At 41.0% G+C, this 19,350-nt stretch overlaps 1 protein-coding gene across 1 annotated transcript in view; it reads right to left on the bottom strand.

Moving 5' to 3' along the window:
- Positions 1–710: 710 nt before the first annotated feature.
- The window catches only part of FASN (fatty acid synthase), a 37,496-nt gene continuing 18,856 nt past the window's right edge, over positions 711–19,350 (bottom strand). Inside the window, exons 20-43 of the mRNA XM_071764412.1 lie at positions 18,949–19,128; positions 18,506–18,709; positions 17,451–17,755; positions 16,936–17,325; positions 14,758–14,922; positions 14,470–14,588; positions 14,199–14,353; positions 13,643–13,846; positions 12,471–12,621; positions 11,820–11,998; positions 11,146–11,265; positions 10,880–11,002; positions 9,723–9,946; positions 9,200–9,401; positions 8,597–8,748; positions 8,036–8,127; positions 7,731–7,882; positions 7,228–7,470; positions 6,197–6,385; positions 5,475–5,702; positions 4,788–5,008; positions 4,175–4,273; positions 3,822–4,073; positions 711–2,749 (exon numbers count right to left, since the gene is read on the bottom strand). Of these exons, the coding sequence (XP_071620513.1) occupies positions 2,612–2,749; positions 3,822–4,073; positions 4,175–4,273; positions 4,788–5,008; positions 5,475–5,702; positions 6,197–6,385; positions 7,228–7,470; positions 7,731–7,882; positions 8,036–8,127; positions 8,597–8,748; positions 9,200–9,401; positions 9,723–9,946; positions 10,880–11,002; positions 11,146–11,265; positions 11,820–11,998; positions 12,471–12,621; positions 13,643–13,846; positions 14,199–14,353; positions 14,470–14,588; positions 14,758–14,922; positions 16,936–17,325; positions 17,451–17,755; positions 18,506–18,709; positions 18,949–19,128 (4,487 nt within the window). The 3' untranslated portion in view covers positions 711–2,611. The remainder of the gene's footprint in view (positions 2,750–3,821; positions 4,074–4,174; positions 4,274–4,787; positions 5,009–5,474; positions 5,703–6,196; positions 6,386–7,227; positions 7,471–7,730; positions 7,883–8,035; positions 8,128–8,596; positions 8,749–9,199; positions 9,402–9,722; positions 9,947–10,879; positions 11,003–11,145; positions 11,266–11,819; positions 11,999–12,470; positions 12,622–13,642; positions 13,847–14,198; positions 14,354–14,469; positions 14,589–14,757; positions 14,923–16,935; positions 17,326–17,450; positions 17,756–18,505; positions 18,710–18,948; positions 19,129–19,350) is intronic.

Here is a 19,350-nt window from a genome sequence, read left to right as displayed (position 1 = left end):
CACTCCTGGCTGTGTTGAACCCTTGCAAGTGGTCGCTAAACTTCCAACTCTTCTGGTTTATTTTCTACAGTCTACCACTCCATCCAAGAGGCCTAAACCACCACTTCTGCTTTTTAAATACGCCTCTCCAGCCCTCCTTCACCACTCCCATTTCCTCTTAGGCAGCTTCACCAGGGCAGGGTGGTTTTTGTTTTTTGTTTTTTTTTCTTTCCACCTCAATTTACTGGCAAGGTATCTGGTCTTCAGTAGGGTAACAACTAATTGCAGGAAAAGCTAACTGCTTCCTTTATCACCATTCTATCTTTAGTCTTCTGCCTTTTACTTGACCTCTGTCAACAACTGAAAGTTTGTCTCCATATACTGTCTGTTTAAAGTACCAGTTCTGTTAAACTGTGACCATTCTTGCAATTTTTTAGCTATTGTCTTTGGCAAGAGAAGCATACTTTTTTCCCCACGAGGAACACAGTAGAAGACAACAGCTTAAATACTGATGACTGCATGTGCTATGTGCTGTAACTTCTTACTATTAAGGTTATACTGCCCACCCTGAGGTAGCTGCTATTAGTCCTGTTTCAGTAAGTACAGTACTTCATTACAGTAAGTAATGGCTCATCCAAAGCCGTAACAATGGAGCCAGAATTAGAATTTCAGAGTTTTCACTACAGTCTTATGGTGTGTGTGCCAAAATCATGCCAGTAAAGAAACCATGCTCCAGAATAACAAGTCTTCTTTATTTTTATTATTTCTACAGACTCCAAATCAGATATGCCAGCAGCAGTTTTTGCTTTATACCAAGAAATGAGATTCCAGATGAAACACAGGATTAAGAAATAGCAGTAGAGAATAAGACAAAAAGCCAACCAGTGATCAATTCTGTTTAATATTAGGAAACCCAAAGAGAAAAAGACATTCCTTGGACCAAAAAGTATGAAAAAAAAAAAGAAAAAAGAACAAGATTTATTTTTTAAAATGCTTTAAGCTGACATTATGTTGTCTTTATTTCAGATTTCACAAAAGAAATACGTTATAAAACTAAAACCAGTTAACCCAGCCACTATCAACAGAGGGTGGTATAAACAAAAGACACTAGGTCAGAACCTGCAGTGAAAAGCCACCCATTCCTGTCACTGGAATGCTCCTGTAGTAGCAGGATACTTCACTAGGGAATGAAGATAGAGAGAACTGGGGTTTTACAGCAGTTCTGAGAGGCACAACAGCTCCTCCTAGTTGGTGCTTTGTTGGTACCCAGGTGTCCTCTGTATCATAAGTGTAGCAAGGATGTACTGATTTCGGAAAGGATAGATCCAGCAAGAAGGCAAGAATTTTTTTAAATTGAACTTTATGCAAGCTTCCTTTAAAAAGATCTTAAAACCATACCATCAAACTGATTACTTAGCTAACTTATGTGGGATCTCCAGCCTTGTAACTGATAGGAAAATCACTACACAAGGCTTAGGCAAGCCCTGTGCTAAATAAAATATAACGGGGCTTTGGATAAGTGCTTGTATGTTTGCCTGAGCTTTAGTTATGGGAGAAGCAGGGGCAGGAGGATTTGTTCAATTGTCATTGAAGAATTCTACTTCCACCCTCATTCCATATGTCTGGCTGGGTGGTGAGAATGGCAGTGGGAGGGAATAAGCAGTAGTCTTAATGCTTTATAGCAGAGCACAGAACCTTGTGCAAATATAGACAAAGTACCAGGCTAGGGACAGCTCTGCCTTTTTTGATCATGCCCAAGTTAAGGCTGTTCAATACAGTGGTATCTGTCAAACCATCCACCCTTCCCCCCCTCCTCCTGCTCAAATAATGGATGACGGCAAGAACCCTCCTTCCCACTCCTTTTCCTGACTGAACAAGGCAGAGCAGTGGGGGAAAAAACCAACCAACCAAAGAAACCCAAAGCAAACTGCAACAAAAGAAACCAGACTGTTCCAAAGATGCACTTTGGTTTAACAAATGGGCAACTTCCCCCTCGAAAAGGGCATGTTTCTTTTTTCCTATAACCCATGATAAATTAAAACCAAGTAAGAAGTCTCTGGTTTGACACAATAAATACTTAGAATATATCAAATTAAAAAAATATAGTTATAAAAGCCTCAATGGAATTCTCTTTCTGACCTAACTACAGACAGATTCTTCACAGACAAAAGGTATCTCAGAAATCAGCTGCAGCTCCTCCCCCTGGCTCACTGGGCTTGGTCAACAAGTGCTATCACATACCCTTTGGAATACTGTTAAGACAAATATAAAGCACAAGAAATCTACTTCTAAATTTGTTTTTTCATACTGCCAAGGGTGTAGGAACCAACCATCAGCAGGAAACCCTCGTAGCAGTGCACAGTTACAGAGTCACTGCACTTGAATAACATGGACAGGGGATACTAAGGGAAAACAAAGCATTGGAAGGGCAAGAGGAGAGAGAACCCATAGAATTTGGGAAAGGAAAAGATGAGCAAGAGAGGGAGAGAGAAAAACCAATCAAGTTCAGCTGGACTTCCCAGTTCTGGCAGCAGAGCAGATGAGATGTTGAAAAACCGGAAGAGTTCCTTGGGGTCCATCATAACAAGGAATGTTGGCATTTTCTTCACCATTGACAGTAAGTAAGCTCAAGTTAACCCTCTCTGACACTGACACGTGGTTCGGCCAGTGAGCTGTGGATGATCCCTATAATTGATTCAGCGCCATTTCCCTCCAACATAGTGCGGTGATCCCCTTCAACGACATGGACAGATACTTTCCCATCGCATACCTGCACAGGTATGAAAAAGAAAAACTTTACATTCACAATTTACAAAACAGCTGGTTATCTAGACATTTTGGGTTTGTAAGTCTTCTAGGTTACTCATAGTTTACACCACTGTTTCTATCAAATTCAGTTGAAAACAGCGCTGATTTTATGCTGGCACATTTTCATAGATCAACTGCAAGGCACTGTTTGGAACCAGCATTTCAAAACATGAGTGTCTGACAGCCAGTCAGGTGATCCACTCAAAACATAATCTGGGCAGGAAGCCAACCAACCCAATACTAACAAAGAATGAATGATAAAGTAGCTACTTCCAAGCCCTTACGAAAACCAAATAACCCTCCCCTCCCCCTAATATTTCTCACACCATCATGAATTTGAGGTCACTATGTAACTTTAATAACAGATAAATTAGTCTGGAATCAATAATGAATGTGGACAGGGTATGCCAGAATAAGGTGGTGGTTCTGAAAACTGCTTCTTTTTCCCTGGTATCTGTATCATAATGTAAGACACTTATGTTTTACATGAACAGGGGCTAAAGAGCAGTCACCTTTCCTGGACTACAGGCCTAAGTTTCTTAGGCGTACAAGAAACCCACATACTAACTGCTAAGTTGTCCACAAAAGGTAACTAAGAAAAAGCTGCCTTCTGTTGTCAGAAGGCTGACACTTTCTCTTCAGAAATCTGCTCATGCAATGGACCAACTTTAAGGGTCTAAAGTGAAAGGAGAAGGCTAAAAGTTACTTCTATCAAATTACTCCTTTTAGCATCTATTATCTAACATCTACCTAGAGAGCTGCAAGAATTAGCTATAGAAAACAGTCACTTATCCAGTATAGAGGCTAGATCTTTTCCTGGCCCTCATTACCCTGAGAAAATGTGTGTAATCAATCAACTCATTTGCCTTTTGGAACTTTTGATTCTTGTTAAGAGCATGACAGCTGCAGAACAGTAATTTCTTTCATGTTGGTTTTGTCCCACCTCCCTCAACAAGGATGGTTTTCCATGCTTTTCATTTACTCCCCCAAGTATCAGGACAACCTTAGCAGTCACCAGTGGGCTTCAGACTGACCTCCGAGAGTCGGTAGTCTCCACCCAGACCTTCTTCATATTCATTGTGAGACTTAGCCCGCACTAGCGTCACATTCCCATGATACTTGGACTCGGGTATATACTTGTCGGCAGCCTTCAGTTTATGGTAAAAGGAAGTAGCAGCAAAGCAGAGTGCTTCACGATTGATGTGTGTATGAACCTGAGTTATCAGGTCTGCAGCAGCATTCACACGAGCCTCCAGATCTTTCAGGGGCAGGAGAATCTCCAGCAGCTGGAAATATTAATATTTTCCACCCGTTAATCTTTTAAAAACAAACTACAAGCCCCCACACTTTTCTTGTGAAACATAATGAGATATAAGAGAAGCCTTACCTTATTGTATTCAATGCCTGTAAATTGCTGAACAAAGACACACAATGCTTCAGTCTCCAATGCAGCCTCATTTCCTTGGCTTAGCTTGGCTCTGTATCTCTGGTGAAGAGAATAATAAAATGCAAATATGAGAGGGCTTTGGACTGAGGAAAAAAAAGAGTGGGGTGGAGAAGGGGCAAGAAAGAAAACGTAAGACTGAAGCTTGAGGTGGAGAGGAAGATCTCCTGAGGATGGATTAGAAAGATTCCCAAGCGCCTAGTATCCTCTAGAAAGCACAATGAAATGGAGAGGAAGGCTTAAGAGCAAGGTCCTAGGACTTCTACAAAATGACCTTGCAGGCTTCAAGATCTTCCAGAAGACATGCTAATATTACAGTTTGCCATAATAAGAGCAACGTTTGTGTGCCAGCCCACACCAGTTAATGAAGACCCCACCCCATATGCTTCCACCCTTCAGCAACCCCTAAACATCCATTGCCTATATAGCTACCCATGTCAAGAAAAATCTGTCAGCTTTTCAGATGATTCATGTCTAAAACAGTGAGCTTTCAGAACATGGGCCCTGACAACACAGGATGGTCCTTAGACAGAAGATTATTCTTTTTATCTCTTACCTGAGTGTATGCTGCCACAAAGGAATGAGATCCATCGAAGAGGAATAGACTGTTGAGCACATGGGAACCTTTATGTTGTGCTTGCAGTTGGGAGCACATTTCAAAGGCTACACAGGCACCGAAAGAATATCCAGCAATGCGGTAAGGTCCTTCAGGCTGTATCTGCTTCATGCAGTTAATGTAATAGGTCGCCAGGCTCTGTACACTGTCCAAGGGAGCAACTAGAACACGGAAGCAAAACAGAAACAGACTTTTGTGAAAGGACATTGGCAGAGACAATTCTGGTTTTATGAGTTCAGAAACAACCTTGCTGAAAACAGCCAGGCTATTTTGAAGGTAAGTTTCTAAATTATGGTTAGCACCTTACATTTTTGACAAGGAATAGTAATGTTCCTCCCTTCTGAAGACAGGTAGAACAGCATGCCATGGTTTTCTCCTGCATGCTTATATGGTGGCAGGGACTGAATGCAACATCAATTTGTTCCACTTCCCCATACATAAGCTCTTCAATCTAACCTAGTACTTCTCTTGTTACTTGGGGATGTTTGACACAACCCTATGTTTGACAACCCTATGCTACTTGATCCTTCAAGTTTAAGAGTCTATAAACAAAACTCTCTGTTTATAAGGCAACTAAAATGCAGAATGTTACATTTACAAATACAAAATGCTGAAGAACTGAGATACCTTTTGTGCACTGGAACCCATAGCAGGGCATATGAAGTTTTGAGGCAAGAGTTTTGAAAACTGCAATGGATCCTTCAATGGGGTGAACAAGGAAAAGAGGGCGCTCAGTGCTCTGAACATCATTGATACGGGTGATCGTTGGCCCTTCTGGGTTCACCAACAAGTTGTTCAAATCTAGTTTTGGAGGTTCGCCAGCACCTGTCTTCATCACTTGGGATGGTTTCAGCTCTTAAGGGGAAGCACACCAGACAAACACAATTAGGTTGACGATCAGTCTTGTGCACGTAGCCATAGCTCTAAAGGAGAGTCTCAGGGCTGCTCTGGGTTAGTTATCACAGCACAGACATATTGTTAGTCACTATGCAGCAACTGCATATGCTTTCAGCTTACAATAAGCATGACATTTCAGTGTTTACTCCTCAGATAGGTAAAAGGTCTCAAATCACATCCTGCACATGGTTGTGTAAGAGTACATGTGCAGACAGTAGCCAGACAAGAAAGTAGTTTTCATGCTCACGCCAACCCTGCCCCCAGAACTGATGGGCCTGACCCAATGGTTAATGCACTTCAGTGACATGTCTACCACTTAAAAGCCTTCCAGCTTTAAGGAGCTTCAATATTTCATTACTGGATAGAGGTTTATGTCACTAGATACAAAAGCAATGGGATAGTGAGCTTCATTGTTTGGGTGATTGGTAGCAACTCTGATCCAGAAACTTTACCCTCTGTTGTCCCAGACTTGGAAGAAAGTTCACGCAGTTTGTTGATTGTAAGGAGTCTAATTTCTCTCATGGTCATAACAATGTCATAGTCTCTCTCCAGTGTCTGGCGCACCTCGACACCCATCAAGGAATCCAAGCCCAAGTCTGCCAAGGAACTATCAGCATTCAGACTACTCACATCACGGACACCTGAAAAAAGCAGTACACAAACAAAACATTTTCCACAGCTAAAATATGAGATGAAAGTTATCAGTGTCAATGATGGTTGATTGCAACACTTGATGTCTATCGCACTGGAGAAGGAGATTCCTCTAGTCTTCATCACCTTTACGCCTTCAATTTTCAGAATGTTTAAGTCTTTCACTCCTTCCCTACCTGTAAAAAGACTTCTTGTAATAACACTTGCCTCTACAGCTCTTCTTCCTCTCCACCACCTTGTGCTGCCCCATGTTGCCACCCTTCCCACCTTTATGCTTCTTACTACTAGCTGCTCCCTTCATTGTTTTCACACACTCTCCTTCCAAACTAACCCCACAACTCATACAATTTCCCAGACAATTTACTATGAGTTCTAAAAGCCACGTCTGTTCTCTGAGGTCAGATTTGCTGTCAGTTATTGCACACAGTTCCTTAAATAATACTCAGGAGACTGCTTTTAATTTATCAGTACCTCTTTCAGTAGAAAACAAAGAATCAGTGCACACTGCTGTCTGCACAGCTGAAGTGGGACACAGAGTTGACACAGACTATTCACTTTCAACACAAGAACAAGGGTAGTAAAAGGAAGCAGGTTCAAATAATGCGTAGTTAAGCTACGGTCACTAGATGTTCACATGGGATGACAGGCGACCAGTCAAGTAATTACAGAAAACCTACTTTTGCAGCATGGGGACACCCCAATTTAAATTTCAAGTAGCAACACCACACCCACACTGCAGGAAATCAGGAGATGCTGAGCAGAGCATCTACAGCAGCACCACTGCATTGAAATGGTCAACACTGCCCAGCAGCACTTAGGTCTGAGAACTCACCCAGGATGTGAGCAACAGCTTCTACCAGATCCCGCTGACTGCCTCCTTCAGCTTTCACAGAGACCTTCTCTGCTAGGACAAAACTGGATGTGACAGGATGAGGCTGATTCAGGAAGGTATCGAGCACCTCCAGGCATGAGCTGATTTGCTGGGGAATGGTCCCCCCAACCACAACCTCTTTGTTTCCCATTGTCTTCAGAAGGATACCCACATCACCAATGGCTCCCCACTGGATTGCCAGACCTGGAGAAGAAATCAGAGGAACACACTAGGTAAATAACTAAAGAATGTAGCAGAATAAAAGTGAGTTACACCCTCCATTTCCTTTGTACTGTTAAATGGTCAGTGTTCATTCATACATGAATGACTCAGGATAAGAGCCAGGAGAGAAAACATGCCTTCAGCATTCGTTATTGTTCAGTGCACACATCTCTGGTGGGCTGGACCTCCTCTGGATGTTTGGTGGGATAGATTATTCTGCAGAACGAGTAAAGTCATCTTACCGGGGAGTCCATCATGATGCCGCTGCTCACAGATACGCTCCATGGTAGAATTGGCAAAGCCATAATTACTTTGTCCAGCATTTCCTCTTCCACAGCTTACAGAGGAGAACACAACAAAATAGTCCAGGTCTGGACACTTCTTACGAGTCACCCTTGGATCAAGACAGGAGAGAGAAAAGCCATCAGAAAAAGCCTGCTAACTATGTGTTACTGTAGAAGGCTAGTGCGAGACTAAAATGACCAAGTTTGATCAGCTCTGTGACCACAAAACGTAGTTCATATCTATCCCTTCTACAGCCACTTACCAATCCAAATGAAGGGTGCCTGAATACTTGGGCTTGTTGACCTCCACAAATAATTCTGGGGTCTGATTTTCAATCATGGCATCTCTAAGGACCTATTGGAGAGGCAGAGGAGGAAAAAAAAAAAAAGTGCAGTCTCAGTATCTACAGTTCTTTTGTTTGAATTTATTGTGTTAGACTGAGATATAGGAGGTCATCATTGCACAATGTATTTTTGTAACTTTATTTTAAAGACAAATTCTGAAATACAGTAAGGGCAACACAGCTTGTGGTAAGTCTGTTTTTTTTCACTACTGCCACTGCAGCCTTCAACTGGAAAGCTCTGTATGGGATTTTTCTTGTCTCCAGGAGTCTCTTAAAACATTTATCTTATCTCAGAACTGAGACTGCTGGCCAAATACTGTTGCTTCCCCGGTCGAGAGGCCAGACCAGGAAGACTTTTGTCACCAGGTAAGGCCAAAGCAAAGAGTCCTTTGATATACAGAAAGGCAATCTAAAACCGTATTAAGTAAAGACAGACACTCAAATGACTGCTATTAACTCCTAAGCATATTTGTCACCTACCACAGCCAAATTAAAGATGCCACCAACTGGGCCAAGCTGCAAGGCTTCTTCTATCAATCGCTGTGCTCCTTCTAGTGTTCCAATATCACTGGTGGATACCAACACTTGGATTCCTAGTGCCTTCCACTCTCTAACACGTTTAGCTTGATAGCCTGCAAAAAATAAAGGTGGACAGTGTGCCCTGTGTGTCTGGGATAAAGAATTCAAACCATAAGACTTTGGTTATCCTGCTCCTTAAACTTTTCTGACTAGATAGGAATTGAATAGCTGAATAATTCCCAAATAAGCTACAACATGAGAACTGGACAAAACTTGTATAAGTGGATCGAGAACAATTGAATTTCAGAAATATTCTGAATAGATCAAAGTGGAGAACAGAGCTGGGAAAAAGAAAAAAAGCAGATGAAAAATAGGTCAAGTTAAAAGATTCTTTCTCCTTTAGAATAAACGCTTGTTTGAAGTGAGACAATACATCAGTGAGAAGAAAGAGATCACGACACCATTTTTTGATGACAGGACACTTAAAAATGGAGACAAAACTACTAAAATAAAGGTCTGTTGAAAGGCAGACATGTTCCCTGTTCTGTTACAGTTTTTGCTTACCGGTTCGTATGCCAGAACGAGATGTCAGGATAAGCTTCTGTGCTCCTCTCTCAACTAGCCACTGTGCCAACTCAAGCCCAAATCCTCCTAAGCCCCCTGTGATGATGTAGGACTTGGAAGGTGGACAGGAGGTTCGTGAGATGGCTGAGAGTTTAACTGGTTCAGCCCTTCTTGAAGAATATTCCTTTTCCTCTTCTTGGATCTTTCCACAAAAAGAAAGAGAAAAAAAAAAAAAAGACAAAAGAAATAAAAGAAAAGAAGTAGTTAAATTGGATACACAATGTATTTCTGATCTCTCCATGCTATGCTGCTTCAGTCAGTGGGAATAAATATTGCAGAATCAGCGACAGATGTGACAATTACATTCATTACAGCTACATTCATTATAAAATCAACAGCAAAAACAGTAATGCTGTACTGTCCTAGTTATACAGCTACAACTTGAACTGGATCAAAATATCCAATATAGTCACCTACAGATGATGACAGATACATAAGAGAATTGAAGTCATTATCTCATTACCTGGATCATAACTTTGCCAATATGTTTTCCTTGAGCCATGAACCTGAAGGCAGCTTCTACCTCTTCTTTTTTGAAGACTGTACTCTTCAAGGGCTTTACCACACCATCTTTTATGCCTTTTGTCAACAACTCTGATACTATATCCCACTCTTGGTTTCCACCCTCAAAGATTGCATCTAGTAGGATCCCATGAAATGCCACATTCTTGAGGAAGAGAGCCATTCCTGGGAAAAAAAACACCTTGGTTATGACCTGATGCTGCTGTCATTTCAAAACCTTTTTTCAAAACCATTTCAAAATCTTCTGCTTCAGAAACATTTCTGTCTAGGTTATTAGTGTGAGACAAAGGAGTTAGAGTCATCAGTTGATAGAATTCTACATTTTCTAAATGCTGTAAAAATTAATTGTTCTCTTACTAACAGATCAGTTTAACAGAAACTCTACTCACAAAAAATGTGTGCCAAAAGGGCAAGCTATAATATGGTCAGACTGATATTAAAAAAGCCCATTTTTTATCAAGTAACAGCTGAGTTAAGAGTCACAGAGAAGATAGAATCCCATGTACATCCTGTCCATTTTCACAAGAAAGGCCTGTCAGTTTTAAAGAGGCATTTGAGAAAGGACCTCAATATGCTTCAATTTTTGGTCACTGATGACGTGGTCAGGCAGTTGGACTAGATGATCATCCCTTTTAATTGGAACTATCATATTCTATTCAAAATGGCACAAATATTTAGTGAAACGATGTCCAACAGATCTACAAGACTTACAGGCTAACAGACACAGTGGTAAGCAGTGCTACGTGAAAAGAATGCTGCTTCTATTCAAAACCTTCCTATACAAGCACTTTGTGAGCAACGTGTCTTATACTTTTAAAGTATATACTGTCTTATACTTTTTAAGACAGACTTTAAGGAAGATAATGCTTATCTTGCATGCTATATGCAGGCTTCCAGAAAAATGCCAAGTGCCATGCTTCTCCAAGAAGGTATTTCTCGAAAAGAGTACATAACTTGTCAGTGATAGAAGTGCAAAATTTATTACAGCTAAAAAGTTTTTCTAAATTTGAAGATTACTTTTTGTTAAGATAGTATGTATGTTGTTCTGTCATGCTTGCATAAACTGAATAGGATGTACTTCCCAATTCCCCATCTTACCAAGCTGGCTGTTGTTAGACAGATCAAATTTGCCTATTTCCAAGAAGCGACCATGTCGAGCGAGACAACGCAAACTGGCTTGGAGCTTCTCTTCTGCCAAGGAATTTAGCACTAGGTTGACACCTGCAACGACAGGAAAAACAGCCATCTAATAAACTCAACTCAGCTGAGAGCCCAACGTTGTTTTCTATTCCTCATTTTGGCTTTAGAAAGTGCAACCACATGATATAGGTATAGCTGGAGGAAAAAATGTTTCTTGACCTTACCTTTTCCATTGGTAACTCGCAGTACATGTTGCTCAAAGGCAGTGTCTCGGGAGCTGGCAAAGCTATTAGCATCCAGCTGTGGGAATCTTGCTTGGAGATATTCACGTTTCTCAGTGGAGCCTGGAAATAGAAAACAGATGGAATAATGCCAGGACTTGGACATTCAATTTTTTGTGATGAAACAGCCCATTTTCATCTGCTTATCTTTTCTCAAGGACTAGGTCCGATTAGCCATCAAACACTTGCTTCAAAGTTCTCAGGCTCTGAAGGCATCAAACCTTAGGCCAAAGGCTGTCTAGTTGTTACAGCTCATTTATGAGCAATGACCAGAAACAGACCAAGCCTTATGGTGGACAGACATTCTTTGATCACATTACTGAGCTTTTCATCTGTACTCTAGATTATATAGTCTATAGAGATAAATTTGTCTGCGTTGTAGAAGTTTCAAGTGCATAGTCAGTAGCTCTATTTACCATGTGTCCTGTTCTCAGTCTAGGAACAAGATCAGAGTTACAAGATCTCTCAGTGGGGGAAAAGGCATATACATAATACATATTTTTTGTACATATAAACACATGCATACACACACACACACACACACACACACACACACACACACATTTCCTCTTTTATATAAATAATTTCCCCCATAACATTGGACACTCAGTACTCACCTACAGTAGTAAAGACACGGCAGCCCATACTCAGGGCAATGGCAATGGCTGCTTGGCCCACACCTCCTGAGCCAGAGTGAACAAGGACACTCTCACCCTTCTTCATTCTACCTCGAACCACCAAAGCATAGTAAGCAGTGGCATAAACCACAGGTACTGAAGCTGCTTCTTCCAGAGTCCTAAAAAGTAAAGCAAAAGAGCAAAGATATATTTTAGCCTTAGAAAAAACTACTAGATTCTCCTGATGAAACTTACTTTTCTGCACTAGAAAGGCTAAACTTCCAAGATAAACCAAAAAGTAGAAATGGTTCTCAGTCATACAGCTGGTAACCACAGACAGTCTCATCTTTCTGCAAAAATATTTCAGTAACTAACTAGCAATATAGGCAACACTGAAATCCCAATGTATACTGAAAAGTATGAAAGAGTATAGAACCTTGTGCAAGTCACTGTATGAAACTTAGCATTCAACTCCAGCAGTTAAGCTAAGCCAAATCTTACAGATGCTCAGGAGACTACAGATCCTATCATTTCCCAGAGGGGAACCTACCAGTTGTGCAGTCCTCTGGTCTGATCTGGGCTGTCATCAGCCTCAGGCAGGAAGGCAAATCTTAACCACATACACAAACTAGAAAACAGAAGTTGACCTACCAGTTTTTAGGCACCTCCCACAGAAACTTCTTTTCACAGTCTACCACTGTAGCCAGCCCCTTTGCTGGCAGCAATCCCATCACTCTTCTTCCAGCCATGTCCCGTCCAGAGAACTCCATGCCCAGCATGCACTGCTGCAAAACCCAGTTACCTAAAACAACATTAACATCTTTTAGAAAGGAAATTTCTCTTCCAAAATCCCTTGGTCAATAATTTACTGTAATAGTTGCTGAAGGGTGGAATCACAGAACTGGAAAAAGTGCCAGGATTTGTCTAGCCCGTGCACAGCTTTAAGTCACTACAATTAATTTCTTGTTACAAGAGTAGCAGAAAAGACTTGGTCTTGTTCATTCTAACTCTTTATCTTTGATGATTTTGTTTTTGTTTCCATTTTTCATCTGAGAAATTTCACGGAAACACATTCTTTCAGAGGCAACTTTATTCCTTTTTTCAAATAGAATTAACAAATAAACTAGAGAAAATGATCACAGCAAAAATACCTTTACTGTGAAACAATTTTTACAAGCACCCATTTTAGGCAGAGAGTAATCTCAATTATGAAGTTAGTCTCGTTGCCTGTAAGAATTTGCAAAGGCACTTTTTACATGTTCTGCTCCCTCTCCTTTAAGTGGCGTTTTAAAACCATTTAACAGACACGACATTAATTCTTGACTCTGAGAGATATTATCACCTTAATTTTGTAGGCAAGAGATTACTTTACCTTGCATTTTTCTCCCTTAGAAGCAAAGCATGACCAGCAGTATGAGACATCAACATCCTCACCTTGGTGTGTACTTTGCCCGTCTCTGAACCTCCATCAAGTTGTGTCACCTCATGCTTGATATCTAAGCAATGGGTCTAGTAATGTTTCCTCACAGATTTATTAGTTTTGTCATATGAAAAATGAGACTGCAACTGGAAACAGAACTTAGGATTTTTTGGTGTACAGTCCTGCATCAGGGCTATACTTCCTTTCAAAAAAGTATACAAAAAAAAGTATAAAAAAGCATACAAAAAAAGTATACAAAAAAGTATACAAAAGTAGCTTTCTTGCTAAACAAAAAATGATGCACACTTTAGACAGTACATAAGTAGCATTCAGGAGATAATGTGAGTAAATTCTAGACCAGTAACATATAAACAGACTTTCTTCTAGTGTAATTTTAACCTACCAGGGATTGCATCTGGAGAAAGCTTTCCTGTGGCCAGCATAATGTCCCGGAAGTTGAGAGATGCATAATAGACTTTGCAGAGTTGAACATCAGGATTATTTGCCTGGAAGTGTTGAAGTGGGGAGACAATCCAACGAAGAGATGAGAGATCTCCACGAGTCAACACATTTACATAGGCATATTCTGTCAACTCCTGAGGTTGTGCTGCAGAAATAGGAAGAGTAGGAACTTTACACACATTAACACAGACACACACTTTCTAGAAGGAGTGGATTTCTTGTGTAATTGGCTCCTTCCTCCTCTATCTGTTCTGCAGGAAGCCCTTTCTTACCCTGCAACGCCACTCATACCCTAAAGAGCGCATCCCTCCTCTCTTGGCACCAGGGCATGCTACTGTTCACTCTGAGCTGGAGCAGATTAATTTCAAATTATCCATTAAAAATAATAATTTTTTTATATCTATACATGTGTGTGTGTGTATTTTACTAATTTTCCACTCAAAATCCATCCAGGCTTAAGGCCCTGTAAGTTACCTTCAAGACCTTGAAGGAGTTACCTTGCTGCAATGGGAGATGCCTGAAGGAGCCCCACTTCCCATCACGATACACATTCATGACCAGATCCCCCTGAACAATCTTCTGCATCTCCAGGGAAGAATGACTTGTGGGTGGGACAGCTGATGAAGGGTTCAAGTTGGAAATGAACACACACCTAGAAGCCAAGAGTTGTAATTTTGTTTGGTTTGTTACTGGTCTGAAAAGAAGCTAAACAAACAAACAAAAAAAAAATCTCATCTTCAACCGTGACTCAAGGGCATGCTTACATACCTGATTCTATGGCCTTCTGATTCAAGGCGGAGGCAATTCACCATTCCCAAAATTCCCGAGTTCCCACAACTGGTGGCAGTCAGCCACACAGGCTGCTCGGATGAATCGGCCAAGATCTCCTGCGGGACAAACCCCAAGCTGTTTTACTAGGAACCACAGAAAGGACATAGTACTCAAAGCCCCAAGGATCAGGGAAAGTACACACACTCCTTTTAACACTGCTAAATACCTCATTTAGAAAGTGTAATGATTTAGAAATTCATATATCCAGGACACAGGAATTCTCACCTTTAAAGATTCAACCCACTTATAATGGGTCTCATCCACTGGCAGAAAAATGGGTGTTTTGGCAGGGACTTGTCGGCGACACAGGAAAATAACTGAGCCGAAGAATGATTTCTTCATGGCAACCAGATTCAGCGAGGCTTTGCTGAATAAGTCCTCCCACTGTGTCTGTCAAATTAGGTAAAACAACAATTAACTGAAAAGTTAGAAGTCAGTAAAAATACACATCACATCTATACTTCATGTTGAATCTCCTCAAAGACAGCTTCACCAGGAACAACAGACACTGTCTACCTCTTTTCTGCTTTTGCTTGAATCTTGGCATCTGTTCTGCATCATCTCAGTACAAATACATACTTGATTATTTGATCCATGCCTAGACTACTCTTTTGTCCCTGAAAGATCCTCAGAAAGCAGAAGTACAAATACAAGTATCTTGAAGCCCCAATTAGGGAACTAGTCTTACCACACAACCAGGTGTGCCAAAGAAAAACAAACAAACCCAAACCAAAAAACAGTCACCATGCTGTCAGATCCTATAAGGTATTCCAATGTGTCTATAGTATTTAATACCAGAAGTAAGGCATAACTCCACAGACAAATATAATGAAGAGATTCCAGCACACAAAGTAACAGAAGTGGAAACATGGATGTTATCACTCTAGGTCACACAAACCCTGCCTGCAACAGAAAAAGTAAAGTGGACAGAGGGAATACAAAAAACTAAGTCACTCAAACTCCAGCTGTAGGGGACTGGGGAGAAGTAACCACCACTGCCATGAAACAAACACACACCTAAGTTACATTAAAACTGCATTTTAGAAAAACAAGAAATGAAAAAATTAAAACCTACGTATGGCATATCCAGAAACACTGAGGCTCTACCATGTGAATTAAGATGACTACAGAATCTTAGAAAAGCACCCATTTGCTTTTCATCTGCCAGACACAAAACAGCAGAAGGTTTTTATAGCACAATCCTTTATACTGAGGACTAGAGACAGTGTTCCTATCTAGAAAACTTTAAGAACTACCATAAGTCCTGCCCACTCTTACCTGCATAGTATCATTTTCTGTAGACAAAGTACATACCACTCACATGTATCCTATCCAAGGGATTTGCTAACACCAGGGTACTGACATTAAAACAGGTTTAGGTTTTAAGTTACCAGTTTCAGTAGCATTTCATAATCTTCTTTTTAACCCACTCTACTAGGTAGGCTGTGAAACTGAACAACTCCCTGAAGAAATCTCCTTGAAAAAAAATCTTTGCACAAAGTGAAGGGCTAGATTCCATATAACTTCAAAATTCAAAATGCAGCTACCACACTGCACAATTATAAGCAAGGAAGAAACTACTAGAAGTGCCACTGTCTTGTTTTTTGAAATAAAGGGCTGAGGCTACAGCCCCTAAAATCACGAAGAATGGAGATACTCTTGTACTCATTACTGCTCAGTCCAACAGCTGCCAGAGAAGGTGATGTCCCAGTTGCCACCCTTGCCTTAGCCACTCACTCTCTTGTGCCAGCAATGTCAATAGTTAATCTGCATTATATACTGGTTTCTAAATCTAAAGCAGACATCCTGCCCCAGGCCCCCCACTTACAAGGGCTTATTTTGCTGTATATCATTACAGAATCAGATGAAGTGGGGAGAGAGGAAGAAATAAAAACAGTACAAAGGAAGAGCCTTCCTTTCTGGGAGCACTTCAATGTTAGAAGAACTTAACTTTACATGCTTGTAAGCATGTAAAGTCTCATTCCCAGAGGTACCGAAAGGGTACCTTTCTTATATTATTTCTTATATCTTATATAATATTTCTTATATTGAAACCTTTTAAGATCTGTGATGAAGCTGTACCCACTCAACAATGCAGCACACTATTTTATCAACAAAGACATTGTTGTGGTCAGTGTTTTCACTCAGACTGCACAGATACACAAATGATGATGAGTAGCGTTCAGTGCACTAAGAAAGGCTTTCCCGACTTAACTTGATTTACTTTCCCAAACTAGTATGTGGAAATTCACATCTCTCCTCTTCTGAAGAAGCATTTATTACATATTCCTGCAGAGGGCATCCATGGAAAGCAATACAAGTGGTGTCTACTCAACATTCACCTGCACCTGCAATCAGAGTTCAGCCTGTCCACTAAGAAATTATTTGTCCTATATGGCTTACCTCATGCAGGAACTTATGTTTCTGCTGTAGATCTGGACTGGAAAGGAAACTGACAATTTCTCCAAGAGTTTCTCCTTTAAGAAGAGTGTGTAGCAAAACAAACCCTCCTTCTTTCACTGCAGCTGCCAAGTTAGAAAGAATTTCCGTGGTGTTCCCTAGAACATTTGTTGCACAGTTGTATACCACCAGGTCAGCATTGGTCAGATTTCCCGATGGAAGGCTGGATGGATCCCACTGGCTAGAGGAAACTCCAGCATCTTGCAGCTCTGTTTCACTAGCTGAAAGAGTTTCCAGGACACGGTCAGTGGCAATGTAATCCACTTGCAACAAGGGCTGAGTATTCAGAATGCTTTTGACACGAGAGAACAGACGCCCACTTCCTGCAAGAGCCTGTGAGAAAAGAAGGGGAAGGAAAAGGAGAAACCAATTTGAAACATGGAACAAGAGCAGTGTGATCTGATTACTGGAAATCCGAGGAAGTCTAGCTATGGTCCCATCCCAGGCTTCCAACTAACCTCTATTATCTTCATCCTGTGACTGGTCATGTTCTCCACTGCCACATCCAGGCAACTCTTCAGCTCTGAAGAATCTAGCAATCCACTGAGAAGAGGATCATCATGGAAGTGCTTTTTCTCTCGAGTCACAATCTGTTCCAGCTCAGAACGGAGGTTTCCATTCAGTTCCAGATGGCAGATTTCAGTAAGGATATGCTGAAGGCCCTTCTGTATGGGTGAGGACTTTGCAGCAGTACTTTCCAGTCCAGGGATGACTAACTTGACCCCATGCACTGCTAGTTTAGCCTGCATCTTCTGGATCAGAACTATGGAATAGAAGGGGGAAAATAAAGAGTCAGATTTTCAAAAGATTTTGCTTTTCCTCCATTTGCTACATCAGCTGATCAGCACCACAAATTATAGTATCTTGTACAACTAGCCTAGCTACAAAGATATAGTGCATGCTCCCATGCATTCCCATGATGATGTACTGTGCAGCAGCTACTGCCCCCAAACAAGTACACTTTGTGGCACAAATATTATCTGTGGCAAGACTGACTAATAAGAGGTCAACTAACAGAAAACTTCTAACTGATTTAAGGAGGGAAATTTCCACAGATATAAAAACACATATGCTTTTTTCTTTATCACTACATGCAAAATAGTTCATCCTGACTCAGATCAGAAATGGAATTATAAAAAATAAAATGAAAAGCCCACTGCAGCACAAGGGGAAAAAACCGTGGGGACAGTATTTGGACACTGCATAAAAACCCAGAAATCCTTAAAATGTATTGCCAAATCAAAGGATGAGTATGAAGACACTTTACTAATAAAGAATTAAAAATTGCTGTATCAAGATATAAAATTCACCGCCAGCAGAGCTTAAAAAAAAAAAAATCGGAACTTTTTTAGCCTCTAGCAAGTGTACTGGCATAGGACTACTCCTGAAGTCTTCTACAGAGACCAAAACTTCATTTCTTGGATGTTCTGAAGTAGTATGAACAGCTTCTCTCAGACAATTCTGTCAGGCTGAAGGATTGCCCTAGTGTGACAAGAAACCAATCCCAATATACCTTTGCAGTGATCCAAACAGTCATGCAGATGGACATTGGAAGACAAACAGTCACTCTCAGTATAGGGAACGAAGCAGAACTTTTCCAGGGTAGGAGTCATCCGTTCCTGTTGTCGTCGTGGTGCCACAGAAGCATGAAGACCATCGATCTGAACACCCCCTGCCTGAAGGCGATCAAGACAGAGGTCGACAACAGCATCACAAGCTGAAAGAGAGAAAAGAAATTTAAGTTTACATCAAGCACTACAAGTACTTTATTCAAGGTGATCAGATGAACAGTGCTGTCAGACTGTTATAGCTCTGAAGCTTCAGTAAGACCTGCAGAATGGCTTGGAGACTAAAGAGAGATCCCTCCCAAAGTCCCTCTGATTTCTTAGGAACTCATACATTTATCCACATGGCAGTTAAAGCAACTATCAAAACCCCAAGCATTAGATACATTACCTTCTACATTGTCCTGGTACCGGCACACCATCTCCTGATGCAGCACTGGGTCAACACACACGGAACGAATCCTGGTGGGTAAGCGTAAACTGCGTCCAGTGTCAGACAAGATTATCACGTGTAGCAGGGTGTCAAGGAAGGTCACCCAGTTCCCATTCCACAGAACTTTGGCTGCGCTAGCTGCAGAAGGAGAAGCCTCACTGTGACTTAGGCATTCAAGAGATGCCAGAAGTCCCTGCTTATCAAATACAGTCTCCTGTATGTACCCAGCTTCCCCTGCAAACCCCAACAGTCAGTTCTAGATTGGACGTAACAGCTTTTCCTCAGTTGTTCTCCATTATCACACCAATGGATCAAGACCAATGGAATTATTAATTGTTACAATAACCATTCTCATAATTC

Source organism: Heliangelus exortis, chromosome 20 (assembly GCF_036169615.1).
Source record: "Heliangelus exortis chromosome 20, bHelExo1.hap1, whole genome shotgun sequence".
NCBI classification, from domain to species: Eukaryota; Metazoa; Chordata; class Aves; order Apodiformes; family Trochilidae; genus Heliangelus; species Heliangelus exortis.
Note: the sequence above shows the minus strand (reverse complement) of the source record. Positions and strands in the feature narration are given on the sequence as shown.